Genomic DNA, 21,054 nt, shown 5'->3' on the forward strand with positions numbered 1-21,054 from the left:
GTTGCAAGGCAAGCTTAAAGGCGCTAGCATGGTTGACGCATCTGTCACGGCGGTGGTGGACCGTGACGTCAAAATGACGTATCAGGCCTGGCGCTTCCCTTGAAAAGACGGCGCAGCGCGTTGTCGTGCACCAGTCGATTTTTGTAACTTGGCGGCGCCACCAACGAAAAACCGGATGGACCGTTGTGAGACCAGGCTCAGTGAGGAGGTGCGTTTGTACGAAACTGCAGTGAAACAGCACAGGGAGCACGTAAACTCCCCAAACTGGTGCACAGAGATGGGCAGAACTTTGGGGAAACAGGGAGAGTTCTGTAAGAATGTGTGGAAGAAGCTACGGGACAGATACGTGAAGGCAAAGAAGAGGGCAGAGACTCTGTTGATGCCGGGGGCTTCAAACCTTCACCTCTTTTAACTGAATAAAAAAATTAAAACTATCCAGATACTGCAGCAGTATCATTAATGACAGTTTTCCTGCTCTTCATTGTTTTCTTCTCCACTTTCGTGGCTGTAGAGTAGCGCTAACCTTCACGTAGCAGCGCCACCTCTGTGACGGAGAAAATTGCAACTAATGGCGCATCAACTTGCGCCACTATATATGGCGGGCACGAACTCGTGACGTCATCAACACCGCTCGCGCTAGCAGACACGGCAACCATGCTAGAGGCTTAACACAACGTGGGTAGACTTTGCGCCATCATAATGTTTTAAGGTGTTTGGCTGCAACACTTTGAAGACAAAAGAACATCAACCAAAGCCACAGATAACAGCGTTCATACAAGAAGGCGAGAGACTGCAGACTCAAGGGCAGATTATACTTCCAAAAACTGTACTCAAGTAAAAGTACTGTTACTTCAGAATAAATGACCCAAGTAAAAGTAAAAAGTAGTCATCCAAATAATTACTTGAGCAAGAGTTAAAAAGTGCTCGGTGAAAAAACTACTCAAGTACTGAGTAACTGTTGAGTAACGTCTGATTTATTAGTTAACACAAGCATTCAATCAGACGGACAGAAAAACTAAATAATCATCTTTAGGCCAATTAGATCCATTCATCCAGTTGATCAAATAAATTAAAATGAATTAATTAATTACAAAATAGCTTAAATCAAAATAATCCAGGTAAATTTTCACTTCCTGCTCTCGTGAAGGAGGACGCTTTTTCTCTCTGCTCCCAACCCTCACTTTTTACTCTGCTTCTTTTTGTCTTTTTGGAGCATCTCTTTACATATCAGACGAATTCAAGTATGACTGATCTGGTCAGCTGGTCTCTCAACGCAATTGATCAAATCTTCTCTAATGCAAAGTTGGGGAAAGGAGGTTCTCATGCCCCGACGGGACATTCTTCGCTGGATACTCAATGGACTCCTGGGGGAAATGGAGAATTCTGTGTCAAGCGATGCTGTACGCCGAGGACGTCGAAGATGTCTTTATATTTGGATTTATGATACTCGGGTTCCTGCTATTTGGAGTTGGAGGATTCCTGGTATTTCACGAAATTAAGAGAAAGTGGAAAGCGTTCGAGGGGGTCACAAGAGCAATCAACACTCAGACTGAGATGCTACGTGAGCAGAATCTGAAGCTGGATGCGCGCGCAGGCCGGCTGAGATTCCTGGACTCAGAAGAGAAATGGATTAAAACTGGGAGTAAAGTTGATTGATTACTTGGACCGGGCGGAAATGGTCTACATTCCACAATTCGGCTGATCGGATTTCGCCATGAGACGCACCAGCAGAAACTTAAAGATAGACGGCAAAATCAGTAGTCTGTCTGAACCAAAATCAAAAATTGTTATTTCAATCTGGCGCCCCAGGACTGGCCTTGGACTGGCCCGACAAAATCGTTCTCCAAGTTTGTTATGTAAACATGTGCTCCCCCCCCCCCTCTTCCTGAGACTCCTGTGGAAACTGTTTTGGACTGGCTGACACACTCACATCACTGTCAAGGACAAATGCCTGATAATAGTTTAGCACAGACTTACGTGCACACACCCACACACACACACACACATGCTCACTGAATAACACACTCAACTCCTACACCACACCTCCTTCACTGTTTCCCAATTCCTTCTTTGTGCTGATCTCTCTCCTCCTCTCCCCAATGTGTTGTTTCCTCTCTCATTCTACCCTTATCTCATTAATGCTTCACTAAGAGGAAAACTTAGTCATATTCAAATGGTTTATTAAGACCTATTATCACTGTATAAACCTTAATATTTCCTCTCAGATGAAAGTTTTTTACCCAAGTCCCCTTTAATTTAATTTATGGACCATTGAACGGCTTCTTAAATGCTCCCTCTTAGAGGAAAGCTTATCCATGTTTCTGATCTTATTAATGCTTAATGCTTCACTAGGAGGCGAACTTAGTCATATGCACATATTCAGGGCCGCCGATAGGGGAGGACAAACGGGTATTTTGTCATGGGCCCAGGAATGGGGGGGGCCCAAAAAAAAAAAAAAAAAAAGGAATATGCGCATTAGTCAGCAAATATGTCCAAATGTTTCAGGCACGCACGCCAATCAGGCTGAATTGATTTGAGAATCATCCCCGGTCAGCTGAATGACAGCCAGTGTAACGCGGCTCTGGTTTAACCTTATTTTGTTTAAATTAAGCCAGTATATATATATATATTGGGGTAGCCTGTAACTTTCGTTTAGACTGATTTAACTTGACACTCGCCAAATGAATGGGCTCCGCCTTGTTCCCCGAATATTCTCAGAAAGTTCAGCAGACATACACGCAGGTCTGGCGATAAATAAAAGTACCCTTAACATGATTCCCTTGGTCAAGTGAATTCATTCAGAGAATTTTGTCCTGGGCCCAGCCAAACCTGTCAGCGGCCCTGCACATTTTGAAGATCTGTTATAATTTATTATACCAACCGTTCTGTTATTAGCTATATTTTTAAATGCTTCCTCTTAGAGGAAAGTTTATCCATGTTTGTTAGCTTTTGTTAGTTTACTCAAATTACCTGCTCTGTATTTCTGTGTTGTATTTTTTTTTCTGTGTTGTATTTTTTATGTCTTTATGTAAAGCACATTGAGTTGCCTGTGGTATGAAATGCGCCATATAAATAAAGATTGATTGATTGATTGATTGATTGATAAATTCAAGAACTTCAATAAAAAATAAAAGAGACTTAGGAAATGTTTAAAACATATGTAACCCATATGTAACCTAAAAAAACAAACATTCACCTATCCATGGGGGAAAACGAGTTTAGGAAACTTAGCGCTACATGTTTCCTCAAGTTAGATGTTGAGTTTCTGCTGAAATGTGCGTTTGTTTTGGTTGCCACAGAAGACACATAATGTAGCTGCTGTTTCTCACTCTTTGTAAGGTAAACATGCTTTCAGTATGAGGCCTCGTCTGCGTCTTCATTTCCCACCGTTGGTTCTGACATTTTTCATCCGTTTCTTTCTTTGTTTGCTACGACTGCTAATGCTAAAGCTAACCCGTCCCGCCGCTGAGATTGAGTACGGTCACGTGACCAGACTGCACGGCTGCGTCTGATTGGTGGAACACAGTCAGGTGGTAGAGTCTTTGGCGGAAGTCTCTCTCTCTCTGTCAGAATAAAACATTAAAATGAGGCGTACGCGGGGGGATAAAAATAATGAGGCGTAGAATACCAAAGAGGTAAGAAGAAAAGTAACCAGCTCATTGTAGCCTAATGTAGCGGAGTAAGAGGACAGTTTCTGCTGCACACATCTACTCAAGGAAAAGTAAAAAGTATAGAGATTTAAAACTACTCCTAGAAGTATCATGTTTTCAAAAACTTACTCAAGTAAATGTAACTCGTTACTACCCACCTCTGGTTACCAGGCACAGGAAAATGTGCGACGCCATAAAACCAGAACATAAAGTGTTTAACTAACCAGTGAAAGACATCATGGATAAATGGGCTTACACTCAATATTTGTTGCAAATATTCGTAGAATTTTCACAAAATCAGGTAAATAAATTACAACTATCTGTCCATTAGTTACTGTTAATGAGCTAACAGGATAAAAGCTCCGAAGCACAGTTGGTTAGCACAACGCTAACTTACACTTGTGAGCAGCTAGCATAACAATCATGTGCTCCCGGTGGAGTTCTGCTTCTCCGAGTCTCAGGCTGGAAACACTGAGGCCGAACCAAAAAGTCCTCTTTGCATCATTAGTTTCATGGAAGGAGAGCTCCAGGGAAACACACATTGTTGTGGGACAGAAAGCATGTTCATTGCCCACAGTGATGACACGCATGTCATCGCTCACACTGAGACGTAGCGCAGAGCAGTAAAAGATGTCACCTATCAGCCCTATTTGGAAAACATCCAGTGACATAATGGCTCTCAGACAGAAGCTGTTTTCCTGTAAAAAGGCATAAATAGGCTTTCTGAATGATGCCCGGCAGGCTGTGCTCATTACCGCCTCGCTCAGGTTAAGCTGTGGGTCCACCTCTGCTTTTCCTCCCAATTACCTCTCCATCCTACAGTGGCCGGCTCGGCAGTGGAAGCCGGGCCACAGACTGACACGGGCCTGTAATCACACCTGAGCTGAGGAAAGGTTCGCCTCCTCCGCAGGCACAGGTACGCTGTAGAGTCTCATTATCTGCTGTATCTGAGTCTGATTTGTCTTAACTAGGGCTGGGCGAGTTAACTCGTTATTATCGCGTTAAAGGGACAGTTCGCCTCTTTTGACATGAAGCTGTATGACATCTAGGGTTGCCAACTCCTTGAAAAAAAAAATAAGGGACCCCTCATTGGCAGGAACGGCCGACCCGATTGCCTTCACCCTTCCTGGCGTGGTGATTTTTTTTTTTGGCTCTTTTTTTTGTAAGTGAAATGATTTTTTATCTATTTGACTCGAACCTGAATTGAATTAAATGCGTATTTTTGAGTGATATAAACACATGGAAAACAAATGTTTAACCAGAAATGTACTTTATTACAAAATAACAAAATAAACTGAATAAATTAAATATCTTTCTTAAACAGAAATCTGTCTTGAACTTAAAACTGTATGAATAAATATAAAACAATAGATAGACAGTAACAAAAGTGCAAACACACTTGTAAACTTGTAAACATATTTAAAAATAGAACTTATGAACTTAATGCGCAACTCAACGCTACTTGATGAGCAGGATTCCGTATTGTGGTACTCCTTTATGAATGTGCTGTCAGCTCATTGGTCACAGAGCAGGAGAGGGCCAGGGAGCAGGTTTACCTTACATTTTCATAACATTTCAAAAGAGTAACACATTTGCATCACAAAATCATTCTCCAGGAAAAAGTCAGACCTCAAAATCGCTTGGCGCTATTTTCTCTCCCCTCGTATCACTGCCTGCTGCCGCCTGCCGACAGCCGCGCCTGTTACGGTGTTTGCTGCTCGGTCTGCACAGCAGGCAGTGATACAAAGGGAGAGAAAATAGGGCCAAGAGATTGTGAGGTCTGACTTTTTCCTGGAGAATGATTTGGTGATGCAAATGTATTACTCTGTTGAACGCATATTGTTTTGAGAAGCAAAACGCTTTATTTTTTAAACCCCAGCCAACTAGCCGGACTACCTTCATCAACACCAAAACGAGGCTGGAACTCTGCTCACAGGACGCAGCAGGGGGTAAGAAGATGTTCATAAATGATGTTGCTGATATGGGATGTTACACAGCTACATGTCAAAAGAGGCGAACTGTCCCTTTAAGTAAAATCTAAGAGACACAAAGAGACACAAAGAGACACATTGACGGAGAGACCGTCGCTGCCACAGAAAGGGAAATAAACAATCAGAAAGAGACTGTAACCAACAGTAAAATAAGAAGAAAATTTAATGAAGACCCAAAACACAACCAAAAAAAAAGCCTTTTGCTTTCAGAGTATCGTGCAGCAACACAGGAAAGTATTCAGCCGGAGACGCACTACAAGCTGGAGGCGGTTTGCTGTGGAGGATGGTAGCATCTCCCTCATGTTCCCTCAGATCTTCTGCAGGTAACTCCCCCTCCTCCGAGCTCCTGTGTACGAACGCGTGAAGCGAAGCCGAGCTGTCGGCAGGCCTGTCAATAAAACCGTGTCGCCGGGGAGCTCCACCTGTGAGCTCACAGACAGGCAGGGAGCAGCATGCAGATAAAACAAACGCACCGCCTGCTGCACCGCAGGGGGAGGAGATGTGAATTATTCACCAGCACACACACGTTCCTGTTGGGCAGCAGGAAGAATGAGAATGATGCGTCACCGGAGAAAGTCCCAAAGACGTGTCAAGTTTGATTCATTAAAAAGAAGAACAACAATGATAAAGCAGCTCTCTCTGCCTGATTTTAGATTAATTAACAGCAGAAACTGGACGGATGACTTGAACGTTTGTTCTGAGTTCTCAGTTTTATTACTATCTCATAATTTCGACTTAGTATCTCATAATTATGAGATAGTATTTCTAAATTTATTTTTATTAATTTATTATTATTTAAATATTATTTATTATTTCCCAAAGACGTGTCGAGTTTGATTCATTAAAAAGAAGAACAACAATGATAAAGCAGCTCTCTCTGCCTGGTTTTAGATTAATTAACGGCAGAAACTGGACAGATGACTTGAACGTTTGTTTCGAGTTCTCAGTTTTATTACTATCTCATAAATATGAGATAGTATCTCATAATTATGAGATAGTATTTCTAAATTTATTTTTATTAAGTGGCGGAAACGGGCTTCCATATATATATCAGTAATTTTACACAATTTAGAAAAAAAAGTTTGATAAAGTGACGACTGTTGTTGAGCAAGACCATTTATCTTTATATTCTTTTTATAAAAAGATTTTATTTTTTTTAAATGCCAAAGAAGTTGATTTTGATTTAGTAATTTCTTCGTCATGTGTTTGAATTTAAAATCTTTAAACACGTCCATGATGATGATAATACAACAACCGGATTGCACTTTACTTTAACTTTTACTATTTCTATTCTCTTGTATATTATTTAGATATCTTTTTATATATTTTGTGTATCCAAAGCCAAGAGCTCCTGCACTAAATTTCATTATGCCTGCATAGTGACAATAAAGATTCTTGATAATATCTGTTAAAAATAAGATTAAAATCTCCCACAGCATAATTGTTTCTCACAGCAGATACAGCAGGCAGCAGCTGAGTGAAAGTCGTGTAGTACATGTTATACAACACATACATGCATATAACCTAAATACTTGAATTAAACTGGAGTAAATAGAGAGAATTTAGAGTTTTTGTTTTCTTATTTCCGTTCGTCAATTACCTACCACACACGCTATTGTCCGGATGGTGGCGATATCGCGCCTTCAAGCTGGTTTGCTGCTGGTAATCAAACCAGAACACGAAGACGAAGAAGAAGAAGCAGTAGAAGAAGTGACAGGAGAAGAAGAAGAAGAAGAAGAAGTCATTTTCTGTGCCCTCAGCTTGGAGATTTGTGTTTAATTTCATAAAGACTACAGGACTTTTAAAGGATTTAGTTTATTTTTTATTTAGTGAATTGTTTATTTATTTGTCAATTTATTTTCTTTTTTAATTTTAATTTTAATTTTTTAATAGACTTTATTTAACTTCACAAAATCACAGTAACAGTAGTTATGAAAGAAATAGTGTACAGTAATGAACAAAGGACATAAAATGAAAGAAGAACATAGTTAAAAATACAAAAATACAACGATAGAAAACTGTTAGAACAGAAGAGAGAGAAAAAAGGACAAAAAAATAAAATAAAATAAAAAATAAATAAAAAAATTACACAAGTAAATGCGAGTTACAAAAATAAGTTATAGTCTTTCCAAATACTTATTGTTTTTATAGCCTTTTTGTTAATTGAATTTGAGATTGAGTCAAGAACAATTTTACATCTATTACAAAGAGGTCGAAAAGTGGTTTCCTGTGCATTATTTTACTTTTATGAATATGAAATTTAGCAAGCAACAATATTAGATTGATAAGGTATGTGGGAGAGGAATTTTTCGCCTTGAAATCTGTGATACCAAACAAAAAAATTTCAAAGAAAAGAAGGAAATCTGGTTGTATATAGTTGGATATTAGAGCAACAATGTCTTTCCAGAACATCTTCGAGCATGTACAGTTCCAAAACAGATGAACAGATGTTTCTGGGTAAAGCTTACAAAAAGAACAGGAAATATCAATATCAGCTTTATATTTCTGAAGAAAGTGCTTAGTTGGATAGAATTTATGAATTAATTTAAAAGAGACTTCTTTGACTTTATTAGTGAGAAAAAACTTGTGTGGGAGAGACCAAATTTTCTCCCAATTAACATTCTGCACAAAGGAGTTCCAATAAGACACACAAGATGGGGATGAAACCAGATTTTCTTGGAATAAAGAACGGATTTTGGAATTAACAGCTTTTGATTGAGTTGAGAAACACAGCTTACCAACAGCGGTCTGTTTAGGGTCAAGGGGACTCATAGGCTGGATGTAAGAAAAGTCAACATGCCTGAACAACATGAGCAGACCAGATTTTCTTTTTTAATTTATTTTATTTGACTTTGTCACTCCTTCGTCGACGCTCCACACCCGTAGTTACATAATTGTACCGTTGGTGGCGGTAATGCAACATTACGGATACTAACCGCCAATAAACTACAAGAAGAAGAAGAAGTAGAAAAAGAAGAAGAAGCAACAGGAGATACACTGGCGCTTGTGTTGTCATTTAATGTAGCAGCTGCGTCCTGTTGGTCCCTTTAAATAGATAGTTATGTTGTAAACAGTTAGACTGTGTCCCACAAGCTGATAAAAAAAAGAGTTTAAACTTTGAAAAAAAAAAATCGAAGTCTGAAACATGATAGCAGCTAATGTTAGCCACCTCCCCGGCTAGTAGCGTTGGTTAGCGCTCGGTTACCCCGACAACAGGCAGGAAACGAGCCTGGCTCCGCTGCTTTCACATTTATTTATTTAGCCATTTAGTTCTTTAAGCTGGTGAAAAAATCCCGCGAATGGCGGACGATGGCAGACGCGGGGAGGAGGAGGACCGCGGGCCCGGAGCTGCCCACCAGGTGTTCGTGTTGATGGAGAAGCTGCTGGAGAAGCTGAAGGTGCTGAACTACGAGGAGGAAGTTCTGTCCAAACACAACATGAAGAACCTGTCCAGGTGAGAAGTCCAGACTTTCTGAAGCTCTTTCAGAGTTTTTCTTTGGACATTTTCTGCTTTTTCACTCATCTTCAGTCCAGTTTTTTCTTCATTAAGCCACTTAACTCTGAGCTATGAACCATTCAGGCAGGAAAAAGGCTCCTAACTCAAGGGATGAACCAGTGTTGTGTCCAACTTAGCAAAGAAGCCATTTTAAACTGGATCTTTAGGCACTTTGTTCCCAGCAGCCTGTCACAGAGACACATCATTTGTTCCCATTTCTTTAGCTGCATCTGTGAAAAACAGCTTAATAGTTTCAACTTTGTTGTGCATTTACGTTAAAACTGCTTTCAGTTACCAAAAGAGTCAAATTAATATAAGAAATTCAGTTTAAAAAAACATCCTAATCCCAAAATAATGAACGTTATCACGTCTAAAAGTAGAAAAGTAGGAAAAAAACAGACAATAAAAAGAATTATATGTTATTCAACATCAAGAAAAAGTAAATAAGATTCAATTTAAAGCTTAAAAAAGGAATATAAGATATAATCTAATGACTAATTATGGAACAATTAATATAAATGAAATGATTAAACTGTTTTATGCCACCAGAAATGAATAATCTAGAAGCTCTTTGTGGGTTTTAGACTGGAATTAAGATTTGTTCCCATTTCTTTAGCTGCATGTGTGAAAAACAGCAAAGATAACACAGTGTGACAGACAGAAAACAGGATTTCTGCAGCAACAAGGTGATTCCCAAAGAGCTGTTAGCTGAAAACTTGGATTGGCAGATATTCACTTTAAAGCTGCTCAGAACTGAACTAACTCTGGTTCTGCCTCAGATTCTGGGTTTATGTTTAACTTTCAGGAAGTCACTGCAGATATTTCCTGTTTCCGTGGAAATATATGAAGAAATGAGGGCTGGTTCAAAGGAATGAAAGAGATGCTTTCTTCCTGAGCACTTACAGAATTCAATCAGCTCTTTTCATCATCATTTAGTTAGTCCTCTGCACAGATTCATCACTCAGCCTGGAGCCGTTTACATTTTCTCCAACATTCGGCTCCATTTGAGTCTTTTGTGTTAATTTCTCAGAGTGTTAAACATTTAAAGCATGTTTTTATGATGGTAAATGGTCCCCCAGCTGCAGCAGCTTGATGGTCTGCTTCCTTCCCCCCCCTCAGGCATTACTTTGTCTCCAGTCCATACGTGGCGTCCAACCCAGGCGAGCAGTTCTTCATGTTCACCATCATCGCCGCGTGGCTCATCAACCTGGCGGGGCGGCCGTTCACCGAGCCTCAGGAGTACGACGAACCCAACGCCACCGTCTCCAACGTCCTGGAGGAACTCAGAGCTTTCGTAAGTCTCGTTAAAACTCTGTGAAGTCCTGATGTCTGCAGATTAATGCGGCTCTGTTCAAACTGTTCAAGCATCTGGACCAGAGATCCTCACTGAGCGGCTCCTCAAGCTCCAACTGGCGGCTCGCACTCGCATAGTAGCTTATAACAATATGGTAACAATAACAATACATCTTTTCAAATAACACACAGCGAATACTGCACAGTATTAAGTATTTTTATTAAGTTTGAGTTTTTGTAGTATTAAGTATTTTTATTAAGTATTAATTAAGGCTTAATGGTGTTCCCTAAAGGGGGCTCTGTTAAACCTGGCAACGCAGTCCGCTTAAACCACCTCACACCTGACCGCAGAGCACGCTAGCTCCTTTAGCCAGCGCGAGATGCAGGCACAATGGATCGGTTTTTAGTTAAAAAAGGGCAAAAACCAGCACAGAAACCAGCACAGAAACCAGCACAGAAACCAGCACAGAAACCAGCCCAGAAACCAGCACAGAAACCAGTACAGAAACCAGCACAGAAACCAGCACAGAAACCAGCACAGAAACCAGCACAGAAACCAGCACAGAAACCAGCCCAGAAACCAGCACAGAAACCAGCACAGAAACCAGCACAGAAACCAGCACAGAAACCAGCACAGAAACCAGCACAGAAACCATGCTCATCCTGAATGTCTCACTATGATTACAACTACAAATACAACATGAAGAAAGTCGAGGACATGCACGCCAGCTTCCGCTCATTTGTGGGATGTTTTATATGTAGAAATGCATATTTGCAAAAAGGGAACTTTAGTATGTTGTGGTAAAAGTGGCTCTGCCCTTGATTTTGCTGCCAATGTGGCTCTGGTGAAAAAAAAATAGTGAGTATCACTGAGCTAGAGCCTCACAAAGCTAACAACCTGCCCTCTTTAAATAAAAGTTCTGTAAATTTGAACGTGTTTTTCAGAGCAACAGCAAGACATGAAGTCAGTCATCAAACAGCAGCAAAACAACATGAAAGGAATAAAAGCAAGAAGTCCACAAAGGACCAAAAGAGCACAGAAACGCATCCCGTCATGATAAGATTTACTTAGCTAAAAACTGACATTTCTGAGGAAAATTAGGAAAAAATGACATAAATATAGTTTATTATTATTTTATAGTATGTTGTGGTAAAAGTGGCTCTTCCCTTGATAAACAGTGAGTATCGCTGATCTGGACAGATGAGCAGTGAATACATCAGATCTGAGGCTGTCCTCGGCTGCTGTCTTTCTGCTCCTTTCAGGGTGTGAAGGTGGACTTCCCGCCCTCCAAACTGAAGTCGGGCTCGGGCGAACACGTCTGCTTCGTGTTGGACCGACTGGCTGAGGAGGCTCTGAAGAACAGAGGCTTCACCTTCAGAAGGTACTCCCACGGTTCTTCTCCCAGTTCGGCTGAAATGGGCTCGTCGGTCTGGGACCTTTTATTGTGAACCGGCTTTTATCCGGCTGCTTGTTTCCTTTCATTTATGAATCTTCCGGCTTCTTCTTCGAGCTTTTGTTTGAATGTTGACGCACATAGACATAATATACGGAGACGCCTCATCAGTTTTGTATAAAGTACTGAAATCTCACACTCAAGTAAAAGTATAGGTACCCCTCCAAAATATGACTTTGGTAAAAGTTCAAGTCACTGACTGAAATGTTACTTGAGTTAAAGTCTTAAAGTATCCGAAACGTCTTGTACTCAAGTATGAGAATTACTGTAAAAATAGATGTACTTAAGTAATGTAATGAAAAGTATAAGTAAAAAGTAAACAAGGCAAATGCAGTTTGAATTACATTTTTTTTATATTTTGGTAAACTTTGAGGGTCAAATACACTTAAAATCTACACAAAACCAAGTGCAGGCAACATTTAGACCAGGTTTAGACAGAAAATACAAACTTTGTGAAGTTTTTCTTCATGTAAGGTCAGTGCTGAAAATGAGGCGTACATTACACCATTAAGAAAAAAATGAAACAAAAGAGGCTGCTACTGTTATTGCCATCATTATAAACAAAATTTAAAGAAAAAAATAGGAGAAAACTGAAGCTTATCTGGCATCTGAAGAGGGAGTCCAGTTTGAAACCCCTTTTGTAAACCTTTCTAAAAAAATAAATAAAATAACTCGGTACAGAAAAAAAGCTGTTAGGATTCCTGTACTTCACAAGCTGTAGGAGGTGCACACACAACCGGTCATTATACAAAAGAAAAAAAGAATTGGGAGGGAACTGCAGCTTATTTGGCAGCTGAAGAGGAAAACTACCTTAAAACCTAAAAAAGGGGAGTTTCTGTAAGATAGAATTTGCACGTCTTTGGGCAGGCATAACATGCATGGGGTCAAAACACTGTTGCGTTTTTTTTCTCTCTCTCTCTCTTTTTTTGTAACGAGTAACTAAACCAAACAATGAAAATGTATCGGAATAAAAGTATGCAATTAACTTTGGAAATATAGTGAAGTAAAAGGGAAAGTTGTCAAAAAAAATTAAACTCGAGGAAAGTACAAAGTATTCCAAAATATACTTAAAGGAGAATTCCGGCATTTTTGCAAACATATCCCATCTGTTGGAGACCCAGGAAAGTTGGCCAAAGGGAAAAACGCGAGAAATGTTCATGCCCGCTGCGCAAAATTGTCCGATTGCACTGATTTTCATGAAAGCGGGCTCTATCGGGCAAGCGTTTAACCTTTCCTGAGGCTCTTAACGTGTATCAAATATATTCTGTGGAACACGGAAGCTGAGAGAGGTAAGTGCGCTGTTTTTGAAATCTCAAAATGTATAATGTCTGTGCTAGCTAACGGTATGGTTAGCCCCTGGGTTGAATTGTATTGCTACTGACACCACGGCCAATTCGGTAAAAAGTATTTTGATACACGTTAAGAGCCTCAGGAAAGGTTAAACGCTTGCCCGATAGAGCCCGCTTTCATGGAAATCAGCGCAATCGGACAACTTTGCGCAGCGGGCATGAAAATTTCTCGCGTTTTTCCCTTTGGCCAACTTTCCTTGGTCTCCAAAAGATGGGATATGTTTGTTAAATGCCGGAATTCTCCTTTAGGTACAGTAGTGAAGTATTTTTACTTCGTTACTATGCAACACTGCGCCTCATAGACCGACGCTGCCTGTTGGAGCTGACATATCAGCGCGGCCGCCATCTTGGATGGGTCTCCAATGCCCCCACATTGCATTTATTTCCACTGAGGACGGTGTTTATCCCCAACTACAATGATCAGAACTCCCCGAATATTTACCGGAGTTTCACACGGTTTGCTTTGTTACAAATGACAGAGATTTCGTCTACGTTATATTATGTCTGTGGTCACGCAGGGACGTTTGCAGGGGCTTATGGCAGGATGTCGCTGTTTTTGACTTCCTGACTTCTCTCTTCGTTTCAGGCCAAACTACCCGTCAGAAAACACAGAAGAAGAGTCTGTGATGGAGGACGACGCAGAGCTCACCCTCAGCAAAGTGGAGGAGGAGATGATCGTAGGTTTTAACCTTTTTTTTTTGTTTGTTTTCGTGCAGATGGAACTGAGCGGTTTACAGTTTATCTCCCATTAACGTGTCTGTTGTTGAAACAATGTCTGCTACTGACTATACTGAAAAAAGAGACGATTTCTTTTATTGAACATCAACTACAGCTCATTTGTTTTATAAACCTACAGATGAGTGAAAAAGAATTTAAGGTTTTTAAGAGCTACATCTCAGACTCTGCAGGCCTCAGTCAGCATGTTAAAGGTTAAAGGTCACCCCAAGGTCAGAAACCCAAGAGCTACATCTCAGACTCTGCAGGCCTCAGTTAGCATGTTAAAGGTTAAAGGTCACCCCAAGGTCAGAAACCCAAGAGCTACATCTCAGACTCTGCAGGCCTCAGTCAGCATGTTAAAGGTTAAAGGTCACCCCAAGGTCAGAAACCCAAGAGCTACATCTCAGACTCTGCAGGCCTCAGTTAGCATGTTAAAGGTTAAAGGTCACCCCAAGGTCAGAAACCCAAGAGCTACATCTCAGACTCTGCGGGCCTCAGTTAGCATGTTAAAGGTTAAAGGTCACCCCAAGGTCAGAAACCCAAAGAGCTACATCTCAGACTCTGCAGGCCTCAGTTAGCATGTTAAAGGTTAAAGGTCACCCCAAGGTCAGAAACCCAAGAGCTACATCTCAGACTCTGCAGGCCTCAGTTAGCATGTTAAAGGTTAAAGGTCACCCCAAGGTCAGAAACCCAAGAGCTACATCTCAGACTCTGCAGGCCTCAGTTAGCATGTTAAAGGTTAAAGGTCACCCCAAGGTCAGAAACCCAAAGAGCTACATCTCAGACTCTGCAGGCCTCAGTTAGCATGTTAAAGGTTAAAGGTCACCCCAAGGTCAGAAACCCAAAGAGCTACATCTCAGACTCTGCAGGCCTCAGTTAGCATGTTAAAGGTTAAAGGTCACCCCAAGGTCAGAAACCCAAGAGCTACATCTCAGACTCTGCAGGCCTCAGTTAGCATGTTAAAGGTTAAAGGTCACCCCAAGGTCAGAAACCCAAAGAGCTACATCTCAGACTCTGCAGGCCTCAGTTAGCATGTTAAAGGTTAAAGGTCACCCCAAGGTCAGAAACCCAAAGAGCTACATCTCAGACTGCGGGCCTCAGCATGTTAAAGGTTAAAGCTGGGCTGAAACTGGCTCATCAACAGGACAAAGATCCCAAACACAGCAGCAGATCAGCAGAATGTGTGAAGAAGAAAATAATCGAGGTGTTCTTTGTGTTAATTCTTGTTTTGTTTATTTCAGGAGGAAGCTGACGATGAGGAGGAGACGGTGATGGACCTGGAGGCTCTGAAGTTACGAACGGCTCACACTGTGAGAAAAAGCTTCAAATGTTCTGATTGATAGATTTTTATTTTCGAACATGTATAAAAAAGAAAATGTATGTAACTATTTGTACATACAAAAGAAAGAAAAATAGAAATAAAAAATACATTTTTTTTAAATGAAATCCCATAAAGTGCTAATACATAACAAAACAACGCACATTGTTTAATAAAGGAATGGGAAGAAGTACAATACTTTTTTAGTTTCCCACCCCTTTTAACTACTCTTCAGTTTGTAAATATCCTAACTACATAAATATATGCCATATATACACTTCTGAAATATCTAATCACAAAAATAAATATATACTACACACATATCCTTCTAAATATGAATATATATATATATATATATATATATATATAAAAACTATTCCCATAAATAAATGTTTTGAGGGAAGTTGTTCTCTCAGAGGCTTAAAGCTTCGTTTTTAGGATGTTTTAGAAACCTGAAACCTTCTCTGACAGGAACCTGAATCATCCTCCAAACCGGACGAGATTCTGGAGTCCATGGTTGACGCAGCAGAGTGGAACCTGGAGGTGGAAAGAGTCCTGCCACAGCTCAAAGTGACCATCAGGACCGACAACAAGGTGCGTCTGATATATGTTCATCTGTCTGTGTTCAGTCCAAAATGATGGTTCTTAGTGTGAATCTGTAAGGAAGATGCACGTGTGAAACACTTCCGGGCCTGTGGGAGCACTCCGTTTCCCATCATGCTCTCTGTTCTGCAGGACTGGAGGATCCACGTGGACCAGATGCACCAACACAGAGACGGGATCCAGTCCTCACTCAAAGAGGCCAAGGTGCGTGACTCTGTGTGAGCAGTAAATGTGTCTTTCAGGGGAAAATGTCAGCTGTTCCTCCTCTGATCAGCGTCCACAACAAAGACTTTATTGCTTTGTTATTAAGGCGAGACGCCACAGGTGAACAGGGTAATATTTTAAAATAATAGATATCACCATGAAACTTCCTCAGTTGATAACTTATACAAGTATGAAAAAAAAATGTATTACAAGTTTTAGAAATTTCTATGTTTAATTATGCAAATGAGGCATTATCTCATTAAATATGCACACATTTGGATATATTTCCAGAAGATAGATCTGAACATGTGATAAAGCCAGGTGCAAAATTCTCTTTTTTTCATTTGGTTTACACACAAAATGAAAAGAAAATTACAGAGGGATTTCAGGATATCTGCTTTCATTTCATAGGAAATCAAAATATACTTCCCATAGCCTAAAAAAACATTGATTTCCGCCATATTTTTTTATTATAATGTCACATAAATCAGGCCAGAAATGATTTATCAACAAATCCTTCTGTAAATATCTTCAGAATACTGCTGAGTGTATAACTGGAAAGTTTGGTGTTAGTAGGTGCTCCATAGGCTGACATATTGATACTGGAAAAATACAAAAAACTGATTTTGAGAAAACGGCATTTAAAAATTTAAATAGGGGAATTTAATACATTTGTATTAGAAACAATTGCTCAAAAACAGAATAAATGATCAGGCCCTTAGTAATACTAATATTGAATAAAATAATCTTATTAATAAAGAATACAAGCTCAATAAATCAATACAATCTATTCATTGAGACGTGCAACATGTATTCCAGCCTCTGTCATTAACTCCCCTCGGTTTCCTAGCAACAGTTTACGGTCAGATGTGCTGCTTCCTGATGCTTCATCAGCTGATCTAATGGAGTTTCTTTTATTGCATCTTGCAAAGCTCAAATTGTTGCTTTATTTTCTTCGAAAATGCCCCAAAACACTGCAACTTTCAGAGCGTCAGAGTCCACCGCGTGATGCGTCTGAGCGAATCACGTTAGCAGAAACGAGCAGCAGCCAATGAGATTCTGTCATTAGCTATAAATCCGTCTTTAGACATTCGCGATTGGTTACTGATAGAAAGGAAGTGTCGTTATTTGGGTGACATATCATTGTGCAGGAGACTCGGAGCTTTCCAACGACACCGGTCACGACGCACTTCAGTAAACAGACGAAGCTCGGCACGGCGCGTTGGAATGCTAACTTTTTGGTAAATTCGGGCGAAACGTGCTGCCGCGAGTAAACAAAATGTAATAAAATAAACATTTTAATGTTTTCTTTACAGCAGGTTGAAAGAACACATGCTGAAGGAGCAGACTGGCCCAAAATCTCAAAATTGACCACTGCATGAAAAAAAAAATCCCTGTTTTTGCCTGCCGTGTTTCGCCTTAAAGCGTCTCTTTGGATAAAAATGAAGCAGTTACTGAGTCCACAGATGGGAGGGCGATGGAAGTGGAAGCTGGCGGTGTTCTTCACCGAGGATCCTCCTCCTGTCTGTTTGTGCAGAGCTACCTGGACAGGCTGCAGGAGGACATCGGAAAGACTCTGGAGAAGGTGGGCAGCAGAGAGAAGTACATCAACAACCAGCTGGAGCATCTGATCCAGGAGTACCGCGGCGCTCAGGCCAAGCTCAGCGAGGTGAACGCCGAGGGCGGAGCTTCCCGCTCCACCTGCGTGACCAACAGGAGGAGGAGGGCTTGAAAAGTTTACACTCATTTATTTTAAAATGATTCCAGAGGATGCGTCTGACGCGTGTCTCTTTTTTTTTTCCGTCAGGCCAAAGAACGCTACCAACAGGCCAGCGGGGGGGTGACGGACAGAACCAGAGTCCTGGCTGAGGTCAGTGAATGCATCACCGTGCAACGCTTAGAGTGCAGGAAATCCCACCGCTGCCGAACACTTACAGTGCAAACGGTGACCAAAGAATAGGGAAACCAGAGAAGAAGAATTCAGAATGAATGAACTCGCGTTTCTTCTGGTTTTCATCAACATGTTTCAGCAGATTAAAGCTGCGGTTTCTCCTCGCTTTGGCACCTAAATGCTCCTCCGCTCTGTGAGCTACGGCAACGATTCAAATGTCAAAACATTCGGCTCATTCAGGAGGTTCGTGCCGGGACTTTTGGTGGTTCTGATGTCTTTAGTTTTTAAGCATTTTGTTAGAAGTTTAAGAGACATTTTTCACCAAGTCGAATGCATTCATTGAGCAGTCAGCATGCACCAGAGATGGGACCAAGTCACACATGTGCAAGTCTCAAGTAATTCTTTCTTGGGCAAGTCACCTTATTATTGCAGTTTAACCTGCAGAATCTGATCTTAATAAAGTGAAAACACAAAGATATAAGTAACTGTCAGTAAACATCATTGGCCAATGTGTCCAACCTGTCCACCCCGTATCATATCAAGCTAACGTTAGCTAACTACCGGCTAGGCTAACAGGATAATATTAGCTCATTTGACAAGCACTTACTGGTCAGAATGGAAGACGAGATATAAGTAACTGTCATTAAACATCATTGGCCAATGTGTTCAACCTGTTTGGATAATTTGGATTTGCATTGTATTTACTGAAAATCAGTAAAATACATAAGTAAGGTAACACTAAGGTATGTAGAGAGGGCATGGCTGACTGACAGGGTAGGGATCCAATCATGACGCCATTCTCAGCCTGCGCTCCTACCGGGTAATCCATGTTATTTTTTAAATTAATTTATTAGTTTTATATTCAAACTGAAAACATGAACTGAATAACACTCAAGTCATTCAAGTCATCGTGTCTCAAGTCAAGTCAAGTGCCGAGTCTTTAACTTCCAAGTCCGAGTCAAGTCTCAAGTCTTTTATTTTTTGTCAAGTCAAGTCACAAGTCATCAAAACAGCAACTCGAGTCCCCATCTCGCTCAGGTGTAACGGGGAGGTCCAGCTGTTTGTTGGCCCAGATAACTGATGAAACCAGCAGGTTTACATCCTGTTAGGGAGCCTTTAGCAGACCGGAAACAGCTGAATGTGACGCCAGCAGGTTTACTCTCTAACAAAACTCCAGCTGTTGACTCCAGATGTGAATCTGAGGATGATTCAGGAGTTTTGAAAGCATTGGGAAGAGGTCTGTGAATGGCTGAATTCAGGTTTCTGTTGGTCTTTAAAGGTTCCGGTTCCTCTCAGAAGCTGTTAAAGAAATCTTAAGATGAGGAAAGAGTCGATCAGCTCCACTTTCAGCAGTTAAAAATGTGATCAAGTTGTTCTTATTTAAGATTTTAAAAAAAACAGAAGCTTAAAGGGATAATCTGGAGTAAAATGCACTTTAGATCAATTTACGGGATGTTGGGAGTACATACGTTGAGTTGACATCAAAATCATGTCATTCGGATGTGTTTTGAGAATTTCGTTTTGACCGTTTTTAGCCAAAAGTCGTTAGCCTGGAAGTGATGAGGGCATCGAGTATCGCCGCTACAAAACTCTATTTTTATACCTCTTCTACAGCTCCAAACAACATAACACTTACGTGGTAGTGAGTAGAGGGTCCCTAAAGCCAAACCGAAGTGTCCTGAGGTCTTCATGTGGTCGGATAGAGAGTCCAGGATGAATTTAATCAAGCCAGTACCTTTCCGGAAATGTGTCTGCTGCAGCTGCCGCTACAGACCGTGGTGAAGTTGGTTTGATATTAGATATTCGACAGATATTCACAATAAGGAAATAAGGTGTCTTTTTTTTTTCAAACCAATATCAAACCAACTTCACCACGGTCTGTAGCGGCAGCTGCAGCAGACACATTTCCGGAAAGGTACTGGCGTGATTAAATTCATTCTGGACTCTATCCGACCACATGAAGACCTCGGGACACTTCGGTTTGGCTTTAGGGACCCTCTACTCACTACCACGTAAGTGTTATGTTGTTTGGAGCTGTAGAAGAGGTATAAAAATAGAGTTTTGTAGCGGCGATACTCGATGCCCTCATCACTTCCAGGCTAACGACTTTTGGCTAAAAACGGTCAAATCGAAATTCTCAAAACACATCCGAATGACATGATTTTGATGTCAACTCAACGTATGTACTCCCAACATCCCGTAAATTGATCTAAAGTGCATTTTACACCGGATTATCCCTTTAAATAGAGAAGCAGTTGAAGGTTTGTTGGACTCGTTCATACGTTTGTTCCACCTGTTTCAGGTCAGCGAGGAGCTGGAGAAGGTGAAGCAGGAGATGGAGGACAAAGGCAGCAGCATGTCTGATGGAGGTGAAGCAGACACCGACCTCTGGTACTGTGACCTCTGGTGTTGTGAGCGTAGAGTTTGACGCGCTGCCTCTGTGTCTCCTCCAGCTCCCGTGGTGAAGATCAAGCAGAGTCTGACCAAGCTGAAGCAGGAGGTCGTTCAGATGGACGTCAGGATCGGCGTGGTCGAGCACACGCTGCTGCAGGCCAAACTCAAAGAGAAGTCCAACATGACGCGTGACATGCACGCCACCAACATCCCCGAGCCCGCCGCCGGGCCCTTCGCTTAGTCCCACCGGGCCCTCAACACGCAGCGTGGCTCCATATGAACCCTCACGGCCTCCTTATGAACCCTCACGGCCTCCGTATGAACCCTCACGACCTCCGTACGAACCCTCACGACCTCCGTACGAACCCTCACGGCCTCCGTACGAACCCTCACGACCTCCGTACGAACCCTCACGACCTCCGTACGAACCCTCACGGCCTCCGTATGAACCCTCACGACTTCCGTATGAACCCTCACGACCTCCTTATGAACCCTCACGGCCTCCTTATGAACCCTCACGGCCTCCGTATGAACCCTCACGACCTCCGTACGAACCCTCACGACCTTCGTACGAACCCTCACGGCCTCCGTAAGAACCCTCACGACCTTCGTATGAACCCCTCACGACCTCGGTATAAACCCTCACGACCTCCGTATGAACCCTCACGGCCTCCGTACGAACCCTCACAGCCTC

At 41.5% G+C, this 21,054-nt stretch overlaps 1 protein-coding gene across 1 annotated transcript; it reads left to right on the forward strand.

Moving 5' to 3' along the window:
• Positions 1-8,623: 8,623 nt before the first annotated feature.
• On the forward strand, positions 8,624-21,054 carry ift57 (intraflagellar transport 57 homolog (Chlamydomonas)). Its single transcript, XM_075482146.1, has 11 exons — positions 8,624-9,095; positions 10,257-10,431; positions 11,694-11,812; positions 13,820-13,910; positions 15,192-15,260; positions 15,740-15,862; positions 16,004-16,075; positions 17,613-17,744; positions 17,883-17,945; positions 20,269-20,335; positions 20,420-21,054. The coding sequence occupies exons 1-11, from the start codon at positions 8,941-8,943 to the stop codon at positions 20,599-20,601; spliced, it is 1,248 nt and encodes a 415-aa protein (XP_075338261.1). The 5' UTR covers positions 8,624-8,940; the 3' UTR covers positions 20,602-21,054.

Source organism: Odontesthes bonariensis, chromosome 14, assembly GCF_027942865.1.
Source record: "Odontesthes bonariensis isolate fOdoBon6 chromosome 14, fOdoBon6.hap1, whole genome shotgun sequence".
Classification (NCBI taxonomy): Eukaryota; Metazoa; Chordata; class Actinopteri; order Atheriniformes; family Atherinopsidae; genus Odontesthes; species Odontesthes bonariensis.